The sequence below is a fragment of the Dipteris shenzhenensis genome, chromosome 27 (assembly GCF_047967505.1).
Source record: "Dipteris shenzhenensis isolate YYH24624 ecotype China chromosome 27, Dip_SZ_1.0, whole genome shotgun sequence".
NCBI classification, from domain to species: Eukaryota; Viridiplantae; Streptophyta; class Polypodiopsida; order Gleicheniales; family Dipteridaceae; genus Dipteris; species Dipteris shenzhenensis.
Window position 1 is genome coordinate 20,595,038 of NC_141622.1, and position 16,904 is coordinate 20,611,941.

Genomic DNA, 16,904 nt, shown 5'->3' on the forward strand with positions numbered 1-16,904 from the left:
ATGGGACTTTAGTAGACATTGCTAGAGTAATGCTTAGTGAGAAGCATCTTCCTAATCAGTATCGGGCAGAAGCAATAGATACAGCAAACTACTTGCTTAATCGGCTTCCTACTGAGCCGATACAAGGTTTGACACCTTATGAAGCATTCACTAAACATAAGCCACACATTGGGCATCTCCACATATTTGGTTGCATAGCATATGCCCACATACATGATGATCATCGCAGGAAATTCGATGCAAAGTCATGCAAATGCATCATGGTTGGCTACAGTGAAGAAAGCAAAGCATACAAGTTGTATGATCCCATCAACCGCAAGGTCGTTATCTCTAGATATGTAATCTTTGATGAGGAAAAAGAATGGAAAACCTCAAATACACAGGAGATAGATGTACCAATTTCACAGTCATCTATAGAAAAGGTTGATGAAGAATAGCAAGAATTGCCAGTAATACCCCAAGCAGAGCCATAGCAGCTCAAACGATCTACTAGGGAAAGCAAACCTCCAGCCAGATTGACATATGCTCAAAAAGGCAAAGCAATTCAAGTTGAAACCACCAAATATGCTCTTATGACTACCATCATGGATACAAAAAAGCCAGTGTACTTCAAAGACGCAGTAGACAAGCCAAAATGGAAAACTGCTATGAATGAAGAAATGGATTCTTTGTATAAGAATAATACTTGGGAATTATGCGACTTTCCACCAGGAAAGAAGGCCATAACAAACAAATGGGTATACTAAGTGAAGTACAATCCATATGGAAGTATTCAAAGATACAAAGCCAGACTAGTTGCAAAAGAATTTGCATAGTAATATGGTCAGGATTATGATAAGACTTATGCTCCAGTAGCAAAGATGGATTCCATACAGTTCTTGATATCACTAGCGACACTCAGTAGATGGAATGTGTACCAGCTCGATGTTAAGAATGCATTTCTCAATGGTTACCTAGACGAGGAAGTCTACATGCAACAACCGGCAGGTTATGTTGAATCAAGAAAGGAGAATAAGGTTTGCCATCTCATGAAAAGTCTCTATGGATTAAAGGAAGCACTCAGAATTTGGTACAGTAGAATCAACAAGTATTTTGCTGATCTGGGATACATGAAGTCCAATGCAGATCATGCTCTCTACTACAAAGTTCAAGGGGAAGACATTACTATTGCACTTTTGTACGTAGATGATATGATTGTGATAGGAAGCAAGGGTAGCTTCATCAGAAAACTAAAACAAGACTTATCTGCAGAGTTCGACATGAAAGATCTTGGACTTATGCACTATTGTCTTGGAATTGAGTTCTAGAGGGATTCAGATGGCACATTCATGAGTCAGCTCAAGTATGTTGACACTCTCTTGAAGAAGTTTCATATGGTAGATGTAAGATTGCAACCACTCCCATGGAACAGAGTTTGAAACTTACTAAAGATTCAAAAAAGCCTACAGTCAATGATACCCCGATATATATCCTGGATGACTATCATTTATGTCACCGCCTATGTTAGTTGTACTCGTGGTGTAGTTAGACTACCATGTATGTTTTTGGTTTGGGTTCACATATGAACCACGTATTCTAGGGTTTGACATATAGGGTATTTCCCTCTTCTATTGTATTATTGTTGTGTGCAAAAGTGAAGAAAGGCTTCACCCTCCAACCTTGTGTCCTCTCTCTTTTGTGTGTTGTGAAGAAAGCTGAACTTGAGTCTCTTATCTCTCTCCCTTATTCTTTACATGGTATCAGAGCCTTGTTCGTGGTAAGGAGCTCAAGAAAGCAAGCCAAGTTTGTGGTGTCCTGGTAAGAGGACCAGTGTTGCTTTCCTATTTCGAGTTTGGGAGCAAATCTCTGCAGGTAGCATAGCCAGAAGTGCAAGAGTGCACTGTTTCAGATTGAGAGGCCCTTCGCGGTGTGGCGAGAGCGCAGTATATGCTGCGGGAAAGGGCAAAGCCCCGGGTGACTTTATTTTTTGGATTTGAGGCCGTTTTTGGGCCCGTTTTGAAGGCGAAAGTTCTTCGCAGGCACTCAGAAAAAGGCCCTCTTTTTGTTGTTGTGCGACCACCGCCGCGCGGCTAGTCGGTGGAAAGGTGCCACAGAAATTGCATCGTATGCCTGTGTGCAGAGATATTGGGAGTTGCAGATTCATGCCTGTTGCCTGTTGATGCAAAATCGTCACTAGGAAGTGACTGTGTGGTGAAATACCACTTTCGTCAGTGTTGCAGATCTGCCCCTGTGAGGTTTTTTGTAGAAGTTTTGCTATTTGCCCTTGTGAGGCATTTGCTGTGTTTACAGGTTGCTGTTGCAATTCGTGATTTGTAAAATGTCTGAGAATCTGTCTACCATTGTCAGTGAGAAGCTTGACAAGAACAACTTCCAAGCATGGAAGTTCAGGATGACAAACTTCCTTATGGGAAAGGGAGTTTGGGAGTACATCAGTGGTGAAACTGCAGAACCAGTTTTGGGTGCTGCTCCCACTCCTGTTGAATTGAAGGCCTTTAAAGAATGGCATGAAAAAGCCAGAAAATGCCTGTATTGGCTGTCTGTTAGTATTTCAGATTCTATGATTGTGCATATACAGGATGTAGAGACGCCTAAGGAGGCATGGGATACATTGGTGAAGCTGTATAGCACAAATACCAAAGCACGAAAGATGCAGCTAAAGCAGGAGTTGCACAATGTGCAAAGGAAAAATCTGAATATAAATGAGTATTCCTTGAAGGTGAAAGGCCTTGCAGATTCTCTTGCCTCCATTGGAGCACCTGTTGATGATGAGGACTTAGTGTCCGTGACCTTGAATGGTCTTGGGAAAGATTATGCACAGTTTCGGACATCCATTGGAGTCCGTGAAACATTTCTTGATTTTCAGGAACTTATTGCTCTCTTGCTGAGTGAAGAGCAAAGGAATGGTGGTTCAGCCACCTCAACTTCTCAAGAGACTGCTTTCTACTCGAATACAGGTAGAGGCAGGGGTAGAGGAAGAGGCCGTTTTGGTGGCCGTGCAGGAAATCAGAACCAACAGCAACAACAGGAAAACCAGTCCTATGGAGGAGGACGTGGTAGTTCTAGAGGCAGGGGGAGCCAAAGAGGCCGTGGTTCATGGCAAAGGAACCAGCAAGTAAATAGCAGCACAGAATGCTATTATTGTGGAAAGCCTGGACACAAGGAGAATACATGCTATAAAAAGCAGAATGACATCAAAAGTGGGAAGTTGCAGCACAGCAACTATGCATCATCAAGTGGGCATGGTGACGACAGAAATGAGCACCTTTTTGTGATGCAGCATATGGTTAACTCCATGTCAGGAGATGCTGCAGCTTGCAATGATGTTTGGTATGTTGATTCAGGTGCCTCTAACCACATGACCAGTCATGGTGAGTGGTTTCATGATGTTAGAAATTTGGATAAGCCAGGTTATGTTGAAACAGGTGATGATACTGCGCACCCAATTACGCAGGTTGGTAAAGTGCCATTGGCTATGCAGGATGGCAAAACGAAGTACTTGGCAGATGTACTTCATGTTCCAAAAATCACTAAGAACCTGGTTTCAGTTGGCCAGATGGTTGAGCAAGGTCTGCAGGTTAGATTTAATCCTGATGGATGCTTTGTTGAGGACTTGAAAAATAAGTGCCGCTTGGTTGCAAAAGGCAACAAAAATGGCAGAATGTTCACCTTGGATGTTGATATGCCTGAGGTGAAAGCTGCTATGTTTGCGCATGGGAGAGGTGTCATTGCAGATATTGAGATATGGCACAAGCGCATTGGGCACGTGAATATACAAAGGCTGAAATCTATGCAAACGAAAAACATTGTTGCAGGTTTGCCTAAATTCAGAGTTGAGGGAATGCAAAAGGTATGTGAAGCATGCCAAATGGGTAAGCAGGCCAGACATGCATTTCCCAAAAATGCTAAGGTGAGCAGAAGACCTTTGGAAGTGATCCATTCAGATGTTTGGACAACCAAAGCTGCTTCTATTGGTGGATGCCATTATCATGTGACGTTTATTGATGACTACACTAGGAAGGTGTGGATTTATTTTATGAAGCACAAAAGTGAAGTGTTCAGCCATTTCAAGGCTTTTAAGGCCATGGTTGAAAAAGAGAAAGGTGTGCATATTAAAGTGCTAAGATCTGATGGAGGGGGAGAGTACTTTTCAGAAGAATTTTGTGAATATCTGAAAGAACAGGGAATTCAAAGGAAGTACTCATGCAGGTCTACCCCTCAGCAGAATGGGGTTGCAGAAAGGAAGAACAGGCATATTGCAGAAGTAGGACGGGCGATCCTAAATGAGAAAAACATGCCTGATTATTTTTGGGCTGAAGCAGTAGCAACTGCTGTTTATATTATGAATAGAACCCCCACTACAGCTGTCCATGGCATGACGCCTGAAGAAATGTATACAGGCCAAAAACCAGATATTTCTCACTTGAAGGTATTTGGTTGCATAGCTTATGTTCATGTTCTTGATGAGAAGAGAACAAAGCTGGATCCAAAGGCAGAAAAATGCATCTTTATTGGATATGCTCTGCACCAGAAAGGGTATCGCTGTTATAACCCTTCCACCCGCAAAATGCAAGTGAGCAGAGATGTTGTTTTTGATGAAATGAGCAGCTGGTATGCACCAACTGTTATGGTAGGAGATGCAGATGCAGGAAATGGGAATGCTGCAATAAATGCAGAGCAGCAATCTCAAGCCTTGAGTGGACCCAGAGAGTCCTCTACTAGTGGATCTAATGCATGGACAGGGAGATTGAGATCTAGTGAATCGTCACATGGCAGCCCTGATAGTGTTGTGCAGGTATCACATAAGGGAAAAGAAAAAGTAGACCATGCTCCAGTGTTTGATGTGTCTGCTGGTAGCTCTCATGTTGATGGAGAGTCAAGCGGCTCTGAAATGAGCCTTGATGAGGAACTTGGGATTCCTTCTGTTGTTACACCTGGTGCAAGGAAAAGCAGGCATGATTTAAAGACTCCTGCAACTGATCCAGTTGTACGGAGGTCCACTCGTATTAAGTATCCAGTTGACAGGCTGAGATATGATGGGTATACAGCACATCACTATGCTTATATGGTCAAGGTTCTAGAGGAGCCAGAGCCCACATGTTTTGAGGATGCAGCAGGGCATAAAAATTGGGAAGCAGCTATGGATGAAGAGATGGCTGCCTTGGATGCAAACCACACTTGGGATTTGATGCCTTTGCCTCATGATAAGAAGGCTATTGGCTGCAAGTGGGTTTACAAAGTAAAGCACAATGCTGATGGGTCTGTTACAAGATTGGTTGCCAAAGGTTTTGCGCAGACATATGGAATTGACTATGAGGAAACTTTCAGCCCAGTTGCAAGGATTTCAACCGTGAGAGCAGTAATTGCTATGGCTGCTGCAAAGGGATGGTCTTTGCATCAGATGGATGTGAAAAATGCCTTCTTGCATGGTGATTTGCAGGAAGAGGTTTATATGATGCAGCCAGAAGGTTATGAGGATAATTCACACCTCGATTTTGTATGCAGGTTGCGCAAAGCCTTGTATGGCTTAAAACAGGCGCCGAGGGCATGGTCAGACAAGATAGGGCAATATCTTGTCACTATTGGATTTCAGATTTCCAATTCAGATTTTTCACTTTATGTGAAAAGGACAAACAGAGGGATTGTGCTTATAGTCATCTATGTTGATGACTTGATTATTACAGGTGATAGTGATGCAGACATTAATGAAGTGAAGCTGCTGTTGAAGCAGAAATTTGAGATGAAGGATTTGGGAGAGCTACGTTACTTCTTGGGCATTGAGGTTATTAGATCCCCGAGTGGGATATGGCTGTTGCAAAGGCAATACGGTTTGGACATGCTGTCCAAATATGGGATGACAGGCTGTAAGCCTATCTCTATTCCATTGGAGCAGAATGTGAAGCTCAATGCAGAGACAGGTGAGCTTCTTGAAGATATTACTATGTACAGGCGCATAGTAGGTAGCTTGATTTACATGACTATAACCAGACCAGATTTGAGCTATGTTGTGGGGCTGGTGAGTCAGTTTATGCAGGCACCGAGGAAGCCACATTTGGATGCGGCTAGGCGCATACTGCGGTATGTGAAGTCCACATTGCATTATGGACTGTTTTATGAAGCTGGGTGTGCATTACAGGTACATGGATACACAGATGCTGACTGGGCTGGTAGTGTCTCAGACAGGAGATCTACTAGTGGTTTTATGTTTTCCCTTGGGAGTGGTGCCATCAGTTGGAGCAGCAAGAAGCAGCCAACAGTTGCCTTGTCGAGCACAGAGGCTGAGTACAGGGGTGCAGCAATGGCTGCATGTGAGGTAGCTTGGTTACGGAAGCTACTTGCATATATGGGACAGTCAATTCATGCAGCAGTTGTCATTCATTGTGACAACATTAGCAGCATCATGCTTGCTAATAACCCAGTTTATCATGCTAGAACGAAGCACATTGAGGTGCATTATCACTTTGTGAGAGAGAAGGTTCTAGCTGGTGAGATTGATCTTGTCTATGTCAGCACTGAGGAGCAGGTGGCTGATATTTTTACGAAGGCATTGGGTACTGAGAAGCTTCGCAGATTTAGGAGCTTGCTTGGTGTACGTGAGATGGATTTGAGCTTGAGGGGGAGTGTTGAGATATCAAGCTCTACCCCCGATATATCTCCTGGATGACTATCATTTATGTCACCGCCTATGTTAGTTGTACTCGTGGTGTAGTTAGACTACCACGTATGTTTTTGGTTTGGGTTCACATATGAACCACGTATTCTAGGGTTTGACATATAGGGTATTTCCCTCTTCTATTGTATTATTGTTGTGTGCAAAAGTGAAGAAAGGCTTCACCCTCCAACCTTGTGTCCTCTCTCTTTTGTGTGTTGTGAAGAAAGCTGAACTTGAGTCTCCTATCTCTCTCCCTTATTCTTTACACTCTAGCTGTGCCCTCTCTCCTCATCTCCACTCTTCTCCTCTCCCCTCTTCATATTTTGTCAGCTCTTGGGGGCAAGGATCAAAATATCTAGCACATTAATGAAAACCCTATCCAAGGATTAGAAAGCCTACAATCTTCAATAAATAGGATCCCTGGGATTGGATTTGTTCAAACATGAAGAGAAAGCCGAATTCCCTAGGGATCAAATTTGCATGAGACTAATCTTAAAATCAAACTCTCGGAGCAATAGCATCCACTAAATCAAGTGAGGCTTCTTGATTGTCTTGTTGGTCAAGTAAAGCAATGCTTGATAGTCCATGTAGAACACAAAGGGGACCCAATAGAGAGTGCTAAACTTTTTGTACATTGTACGCCATTCCTAGGGCTTTCCACTCGGTGGTTGAATAGTTCAATTTTGGTGAAAGAGACCATCTGACTCATGTAGTAGAACTTAATAGTCCAAATTCCTACTAGGTTGGCCTTGGATGGACTAGATGGCCATTTTTGACGAATCAAAATGTACATGGAAGACTTGGAAGATAACATATTTGGTCTTCTAGAGGATCAATGCTTGAACAACCTTTTCTTACAGAATTTGATTTTTTGGTCATGATGCCCTCTTGAAGATTGTGTGCCTTAGCGGTACACCCTTGGAACACACACAACACACACTTGTACGGATTGAGGGAGATTTGTGGCTCTCCAAATTTTTGGAACACCTTTCTCAAATATTCCAAGTGTGCTCTTTTTATGCTACAGATTGAGAAGGCATCTAGGAATATGGCAAAAAAATCATCGATTTAAAGGTTTTCATCATGAGGTGCTAAAATGTCACTGGTGCATTCCTCAGTCCAAATGGCATCACATTCTCCATGATCCATCTTTTATAACCCAAAGTAAATTTGGAGGAAAAAAAAGTGAATTCCTAGGTCCAATGAATCCATGCTCTAACAATTCTTCCACTTGCCTTTGGTTCTCATCCTATTGCGCCATGCCAACATGATAAGGCAGTTCGTTGGGACTAGTAGTACCAACAACTAGATACATCCTCATGTCTTCACATCTATAGAAGATAAGGTAGCTCATATCTCATTCCAAAAGCAACGAGCACAAGAAAGGCTCTCCTCTACTCCATGTGTGTAACTTTTGTCGATATTGACCCTTAAACAAGAATGCATCCAACAAACTACAAATAACTTGTGAAATGTTAGAATGACTTATCAATGGTACCATGGTTTTAGCCACACCTACCTTAACAGCATAACCTTAGTCATTATGTATAACCACGAGCACATGACTAATGTAGTCATAACTATGCCAAGCCTAATGTTGCCTTCAAGTACGCAAAATTTCACTCCAACAATCAGTCCTTTATGAATGTCAGAGTTCTATGTAAGTCTATGAATGAACTAGTGGATTCCCAGAACAATTAGAGAAAGCTCTACATGTATTGCACCTCTAAGAGCTCCTGATGCATTGGTGCATTGGTCCATGGCTAGTGCAATCCAAGAATGAAGGCCATGTCAAAAGATATGCTTATGGGTTGTCCCTCAATCCAATCGTATCAAGGCTCATCTGTCTCCTAAATTTTTCGATGACTTCATTTCATGTCTAATATCAAGATTCAGCAAAGCATGAAGCAATTTCACTTCTAGTATCATGAAAATTGTGAGCTGGAAAGTTTGCTTGAATTTGAATTTTAAAATCATCCCATGTTCTCCTTGGTCTTCAATAGCACTCTAAATCTTTTGAACAAATGAATGGAATAACTTTATAACATTCTTGTTCAAACTCTTCTTTACGTGCCTTACCTTCTATTTTTGGCTAGAACGTCACCTTGCTTCATGGCCTTCTCCATCATCACCTTCTTCTTCAAAACTTTCAGGTTGCTTTCAGATGCTCTTACATGGACCTTATCTATGGTCTTCCAATAAGCTTCTAATGACCTTCATAGATAATAACTAGGTTCCTAGTGAAGTTTTTGGAGCCATTAGAACAAAGCTCATACAAACCCTATGCATAAGTTGATGAAAATAAATACAATGGAGCTTTTTAGAAGTTCCTAACTTGACCTAAGGCTAAATTCCAGATTGATTGTGGACACTGAGGGCATAAACCTAAGTTGTGATACCACTATCACAGCATTGAATTAGGTCCCCGTGTCATCTCACAATTATTTACTTGAATTAATACAAACAATTTCATATTTTTAACAAACGTTTCATATAGTGAATGAAATTTAAACCACCATAAAACCACATGACAAATTGAAACAAAATTATAGTTCAAAGAACAATCGGTAGCGTTTGATGCAAAGATAGGTCCCCCAATAAAGACGATCCTTAGTGTTTTTTAAAATTAATGAGATACAAAAAATGATTACAACAAAACTATTATGGACCCTATGTGCTCATAATACATTTCAAAATTACTATGGACCCTATGTGCTCATGGTACATTTCAAAATGAAATATATAAATTCCCGCACACACACATATGATTAGCTCCAAAAGTGCACATAGAGCAAGATCCATCAAAGAAATCTTCACAAAACATGTTTCAATCAATAATGAGCACTCAACCATAGACATCTTCAAATATGAGCACCGTCAACAGATCACCACCATTTACCTGAAACTATGCCTTCCTCCCAATAGATGCTTTAGATAGAAATTGCAATCTGTAGGATAAGAATCCAAGTGAATTGCAATATGCAAAAGAGACTCCTAGCTAGACATAATTAGCCCAAAACAAGCTTGGGAATGCAGATGCGAATAATCAATGGTGGATCTCAAGTGCAAGTGGGTGAGGAAGGGAAGCGAGACATCAAGCCAAGAACTAAACCTAGTTGAAAGGACAAATTCCATTCAACATTGGATGAATTCCAAGTGATGCAACTTCAATAGGAGGGACAAATAGTGCAATGTTTTTACATACGAGGAACAAAGGGATACAAATCTCAAGTAGGAGATTGGAGCTTTCAGCAAGAAGTTATGGTAGATTTCATTTTTCAGGCTTGCCTGGTGGAGGAAAAATCAGATTGAGTGCTAGAGGAGCAAGAGCATTCATGTAAAACTGCCACAAATACTAGAGTTAGAAACATTTGATATCTTGCCAATTAGGGTTAGAACAAGGACAAATCAAAAGTTGCACCAAGGGCCACTATATTTCAATTATATCTAAAGTTTATAACTCAGCTAATTGAACCCAAATTTTAATCTAGTGCTCCTAGATTCGTGGTCATGCATAGAGTGCCACACTACATACCTTTCTCTAGGATTTATTGAGCTCCAAAGGCCATGTCCTTTGAAACTCAAGCACGAGTAACGGCCTTAATTTGTCTTAATTGCTTCTTATCTCCCCATGATTGCCAAGCCTTCTTAAAAGTCGCTAAAGAATGATGGGACTCAAGGACATCACAAAATTCCAAATCACCCCAACTAGGCTTCTCTAAGACAGATTTTCCAATAGCAAAAGAACATTTGAAGACCGAAGGCAAAATCGAAGACGAGGGGATAGAACAATCAGAGAACTGCTATCATGTAAGAATTTGAAATAACAGAGTTGGCATGGTCAATATGGATAAGCATCAAGTTGAAGAGAGTAGCAAGGTGAGAGCATTAGGGGCAGGGTTTCACCTAGCAATAGGGTAAAGCCTTCATTTCTTGACAACATGGAGAATACAAAATTCCAAAAATCCCTACATTGTCTAAGACACCATGGGCATATTGATTCTCTTGCTTCGTTTCTCTTTGCAGAGGATTTTTTGTACACTTCAATGCCATCCTATAAATTGCTCCCAACTGCACTTAATGTAATTCAAATTCACTTGAGGGTCAAGAGAATAAGAGAAATGAAATGCTCTATTGGTGTCCGCTTGATCTCAGTTTTGGTGCTACATTGTCCAAAAGCCACTCTGGACTATAGCATGACTCCATGTTTGTGTTACTGTGCCCATCACTAATTGTATTGGTTATAAAGAGAGTTAAAATTTACTAAGCTGCCTCATCTTTTTCCTGCAATCCCACGCTGTCTGGCTGCATATGCCAACAGGTTCTCAAGGCCTCTCAGCATCACGCTGCTAAGCATCCTGTGAGTCTTTCTCAAAGAGGATTCCATGCACGATATAGGATGTAAAGTGCCTGGAACTCATTGTCGCCCTTTCAGTACTTCATATTTTGCAAGCCCATCTTCCCTGGTACTCACTTTGTGTATACCTGTTTCCATCTCCAGTTCATGAGAACCGACCTTTTGTATACTCATGAGCTGTTTTTGAAAGGAACATCCCTCATTCAAGAACCCTGCAAACAAGAGCATGGGAAACTCTTTAGAAGAAGAAACAAAACAAAATCAACAGGAGAAAATCAATACTACCTGGTGAGCAAAGCAATTGTCTTCAGTATCCAAGGATGTTCTTATATCTATTACTCAAAGATAGACAACAGCACTGGTAAGAAGACTCTCAAGATGGATGAAGAGACTTCACTCCTAATCCCCCCTAAGTTCATCAGCCCTCTATGCCGACATGAGATTACTCCAAGAGAATTTTGCAACGATTCCAAGGCTAGAGAATCTCTCCCCTGTCAGTCGATTATGATTGTCAAGAGAAAGCTGAATTTGACTTCCTTGCATCATTCAAATCCACTGTAGAACCACACATTTTCAATGCAGTGCGTGTACACCCTCTATATCTCCTATTAGAAGTAAAAAACAGAGGATCTGACACAGTTACTTGTACCTAAGACTCAACCCATTACTCTTACATTTGAGTAGGACATGTATCTAGTCCTCAGGGGAGTTCACAGTGAAACCACAACCCAACTTACATCATTTTGGTCAATCCACAGGTAAGGGATCTCTAGAGGGACCTATACATCTTTAGCTGGCCCAAGGCCTCATTCAACAAAGTTTCCTCCTTTCAGTTTAAAACTGAGTGTAGATAGCCAGCATACAATTCGTTGCACAATTCTTGAGTTTCAAGTGGTACATCCTCTGTTGTATTCTTTATAACTGACAGATTTTATAAATCCTTGGCACAGGCACGCATTTTATCTGTCACTAGGTGGAAAATGGGCAGAACCTAATTATCTCATAGAATGCACAACATGGTATCAGATTGGGAACAGCTCCTTTAGTTGTCGAAAAAGATAGAGATTAGCTTGAGCTACGCAGCATTGAGACAATCAAACAGCAAGGTCTTAATAAAAATATATATTCAGGTCTCTCAAGAAATCAATAACCCAGACATGCAATCTCAGCATATGCTTCCTGCTGTGAGAAACTAGAGAAAATGGATTTTGAGCAATAAGCTCCCAATAAAAGTAGGCAGATCATGCATTTACATGCAACTTCCTCCAAAGAATATTGAAATACTATGAGCCATATCATGGACAAGCAGACCGCATGACAGTGATATATGCAATGCAAAACTAAACAACCTCAAGATTAGAAATCCTTTGACTTGTATCAACTTGAAAACTGTCACAGCAAGATTTGCCCTATGTAGCCCCTACCGAGAACATAACTACAGACACTTTGGAAGAGACCAAGGACAGACAATGCATTTTCTATCTTGCAAAAAAGGAAAGGTTAACAAGGGCCTTACCTATCAGAATCTTCCAGCTCGCAATCATGACACAAAAGGTATCCCTGAAGGTACACTTTCCACATAATCATCGTACTGTTTCCCAAAAAACTGCCTCAAAAAATATTCTTCAAATCTGTGTGGTGACTACTAAGGAGAATTTTACATAGAAAAAAAAAGACCATCTTCAAGCAAATAGTCAAGAACAGTAAATTTCTGCTCGAGTCCATGACTGTAAAGTAATTGAAAATGTCAAGGATACTGAATACGATGTGCAAAGAAACGCCATGTCACAACAGCATATCCAACAGTACATATTGGATTACAAAGTAGCACCTGAGTTCCGATAGACCATATGAAAAAACCCAAATAGCTTGGGTGACGAACGAATCTGCCACACCCAAAAGGCTTATTCAGTTTTGCATGCAATGTTCAATGAGCTGCTTGAAGCTTATCTGTTGAGTCACCATGATCCTCTAAGTACAGGTGCACCAAGAACCTAACAAGCCAATTGCAATCACAACCCTAGGTAAATGTTGATGGAATCGAAATTCTGTGGGGCCAAGTAACAAGCTACACAAACGGCCAAAAACAAACCTTTTTTACAACAATGGAAGAATCACTTCGACAAGGTAACATAATCCATGCCTGTAGATTCCATGAGTTATTAAATCATGGTTTTCACGACGGTACAGCTTGATGTCATGGGTAAAATTGTGCCCAGCCGTAACTATAGCAAGTTTGCGCAGCAATTCTCCCATAGCCATAAATGCTAGGCCTGTATAGCTAAGCCACCTCTGTAATTTCAGCTCAGGAACCAAAATTTCCTCCAATGTATACTCAACCAGTCCACACACCATTGCAACCACATACTGCTTGCTCAAAAGAAATGCTGCATCCACCCAAAGCATACGTTAAGGTCACATACAACAACAGATCTTCCAATGTGTGGCCCACATAGGCAACTAAAACATTAACAGTTCCCTCAACACAGAAGAAGTGTGTGATCTTCATGTGTAAAACTACCAAAGAGAGAGAATTTAAACAATCCTTGTGATAAAAACTCTTATGGCTATTTAGAACCGGGAAATAGAACTCATTTTGCATACTCTCCTACGTTCAGGAGTTAATCTTTCACCACACTTGCAAAACAAATTTGCCTTCTTCCTCGAGTTCATGTGGAAATAAATGCTTTGTAATGTCTGATTGCCCTAGTACAAAAAACAGGCTCCATATCAAATTTTAGAGTTGAAACAAAAGTAAAATGCATATTAGCAAAAATGATCCGATCCTCTTCCCCCTTGGCATAGAAGCACAAGTAAACTTCCAACTTCGTAGGCCATTCCTCTAGTTCATTAGGGGTTCAAGTGTCCCCTTTGAACTTATGTACCATGAGCATGTCCTTCACATCTTTGGTAGCGTACTACCATGTATAACCGCCAAGAAACCAAGGCCATCATCACTCTAGCTCATTCGAGTTTCAAGTTTCCCTTTGAACTTACGTACCATTCCTCTAATTCTCCATATGCCATTCCTCTAGTTCATTAGGGATTCAAGTGTCCCCATTGAACTTACGTACCATGAGCATGTACTTGGGATCTCTGGTAGCATACTACCATGGTTCCAACTTCCCCCTCCAAAACCAAGGCAATCATCCCTCGTGAGGCTCACATAGTGATGTATTGGCATCTCATCCCCCAACAAGCTTCCCACCTCTCACGAGGGGGGAATTATTGGAAATTGGCGTGTATGGGATTGAAGGGCACAAATGCTGTCACTGACAAATATAACACAAATTCTAGTTCAGGAAGTATACCATATCAGAGGGGCAATAAGCACGTCCTATAGTCAATCAACAAGAACTCATGGAGATTAGGAAAAAGTGCTCAAAGCTCTCACATCGAGTTTTGGTAACCATCATCAAAATTCTCAACAATGTCCCTCATGAAGCTTCAATTGCCTCCCAAGCAGACCATGCATCCAATGTTTCATGTTTCTTGGGTCCCATATGTTGGACCAGCACTAGCACTAGTACTAGACGTGGAGCAGCCTGGGATTGTCGAGGAAGACAAAAACGTGGAGCCAAAGCAAATGTCATCCCACCGATTCAACAGACGTATCGACAATCACCGGGAGATTGTACACCACTGAATTCAAGCATCAAGGTTAGTATGCCGCACCATGGGTTGAAAAAAAATATCATGAACATTGTCAGGATTTCATCTAGCCTCTTTGAGCTTAGATCGAGAGGTCATGGGCATGCTCCAAGCCCATGGCCAACTGATTGGCTGCACAGGAAAGGGCAGACCTTATTGCAGAAGTTCAAGCCCATGGGATTTTTCCATTAAGTACAAGGCGAGGCTCTTCACCAAGGGTACACCCATACAAATATAATCCATCACCAGGATACTTCTGCTCCTGTGACAAACTTGACAACTGTCACAACTATGCAGAAAATGCAGCCGCTCTTGACCTGGCCATCATATGTAACTGTGACCGGACTTTCTCAATGGACAAGAAAAGGAAGAGATCTATAAGCCGTCGGATTGATATGTCAGTTAAGAAAGGCCTCACCCAATCCTCAAAACGCTTGGTACGAGGATGGACACATATTTGCTCACAAGCAGATATGCACATCCTGACCTATATGACCCACTCCAACAGATTACCATGGTAATGACACGCTGACAGTCAGACAAGGCAAGAAAGGCATGGCCAAGCCTTTTGAAGGAGAGCTTCATTACTTCCTCCGGCTTGAGATTAGGAGGAACAGGGCACAACTAGGGTGGGTAAACCCACATATCTCAGGAGTCATCAATCAGTCACAACCAAGAAATAAAAGTGTCAGCATTTCTACTGGAGCCTAGATCTTGTATACTGGATGCAAAGGTTGCAACCAGATCCAGCTTTGTCAAGGTATTGGCTGACCGTCACTGAGAATACTGGATGGCAAATATATTGTAGTTTACCTCAAAGGGACACCAACCTTGGATTTCTCTACCGATGACCAACTCCAGAAATGACAGACCATGTATGCTGACTAGGGAGGTGACGCTGAAAAACATGAAATGCATTCATACATAGTTTGCGGGCAATGAGGGAGAGGGCATGGATCAGAACATAAAAGACCTGGGCCTGTTTACAAATAAATATGTACTTCTTGCCAACAGAGGTAAATCTAGTGTCAGCAACCGGAGAAGAGAAAGCCTTGAGATGGCAGGCACCTCAATACCATTCCCCAGGAATATCAGAAGCGCAACCTAGCCTTGTAGTCCCAAAAGAGTGGACACAGCGGTGCAGCTCACCAAGGAACGGGAGGACGAGTATGTCTCTTCGAAGAATAGTTCCTTCTTGCTATTGTAGACAGGACCGAGATAAATGTGGTGCAAAATGCTATTCGAAAGACACAGTAGATTCAGTTAACAATGTTTCTTGCTACATAATGGTCTAGCTCACGCTCGCTCGCTTGCGCAAAAATTGGTTGTAATTAGTGTCTGCAGATCCGTTAACCTGAACGTAGACACCTGCAACAGTCAGCAAAGGCGCAACTGGCTCATGGGTTCCTTCGAGCAGACAGCATAGATCGTGACAAGGCAGACTTCGAGGGAGGAGCGTGGATAAGTAGTCAAAATCGGATACACCATTCCCCTATATGTATTACCGAAAAGCTCTTCTAATTTCGCCACTTCCTTCACCATCATCTTCATCTCCAAGAACCACCGCTCCACCTCGTTCCAATAATCAAGGAGAGGCGTGACTCGATTTAATCTTCGTTCTTGTTCCTCTGGCCAGGGGGCAATGATCTGAGAGTGAATCGAGGAGGGGAGGGAAGTAAAGTAATGCGAAAGAAGAAAGCTTACAATTGGCAGAGACGTTGCGACGACCATGGATGATGAAGGCAAGCAGGAATTCGGAAGTGTGGAAGAAGACAAGGCCCAGGAAGAAGAAGAGCAGCTGGGGAAGAGGACCCATCTCCGGTAGCAACATTGCCATTGCTCTAAGGGGAGTTTGATGTGTTTGGCCTTGCATTACTCATGTTTAAAGACACAGCTAGCCTCTATAGAGAGATTGAGACACCCCCACGGAGGAGGATTCACCCACCAATCATCGCTCTTCTAATTTGTGTCACCTCTTGATTGGTGTAGCAGTTGGCGTAGAGCCTTCGTGGTGTAGCGGTTGGCCTAGAGCCTTCGTGGGTCAAACACAGGTCCTTTGTGTCAATGTCCGGGCCCGTCCTTCCTATTGGGCCCGCAACCCTTCACACCACTGTTCAACCTAAGTAAGTCTCTAGGTTGAGACAAGCCCGACGGCACTCATTCCATCGATCGACCGTCCAGTCATAGAAAAGCAGCTACACTGCATCATCCGACGGACACCTCTAGCCCCAACTGACGTGATGGAGA

At 42.0% G+C, this 16,904-nt stretch overlaps 1 protein-coding gene across 1 annotated transcript; it reads right to left on the bottom strand.

Annotated features, from left to right (window-relative positions):
• Positions 1–10,716: 10,716 nt before the first annotated feature.
• Positions 10,717–16,515, bottom strand: LOC147884010 (putative protein-S-isoprenylcysteine O-methyltransferase). The gene is made up of 5 exons (XM_087398745.1): positions 16,362–16,515; positions 13,150–13,393; positions 12,764–12,892; positions 12,523–12,637; positions 10,717–11,218 (listed from the first exon to the last, which is right to left on the bottom strand). The coding sequence occupies exons 1-4, from the start codon at positions 16,492–16,494 to the stop codon at positions 12,547–12,549; spliced, it is 597 nt and encodes a 198-aa protein (XP_087254871.1). The 5' UTR covers positions 16,495–16,515; the 3' UTR covers positions 10,717–11,218; positions 12,523–12,546.
• Between the last annotated feature and the right edge of the window lie 389 nt (positions 16,516–16,904).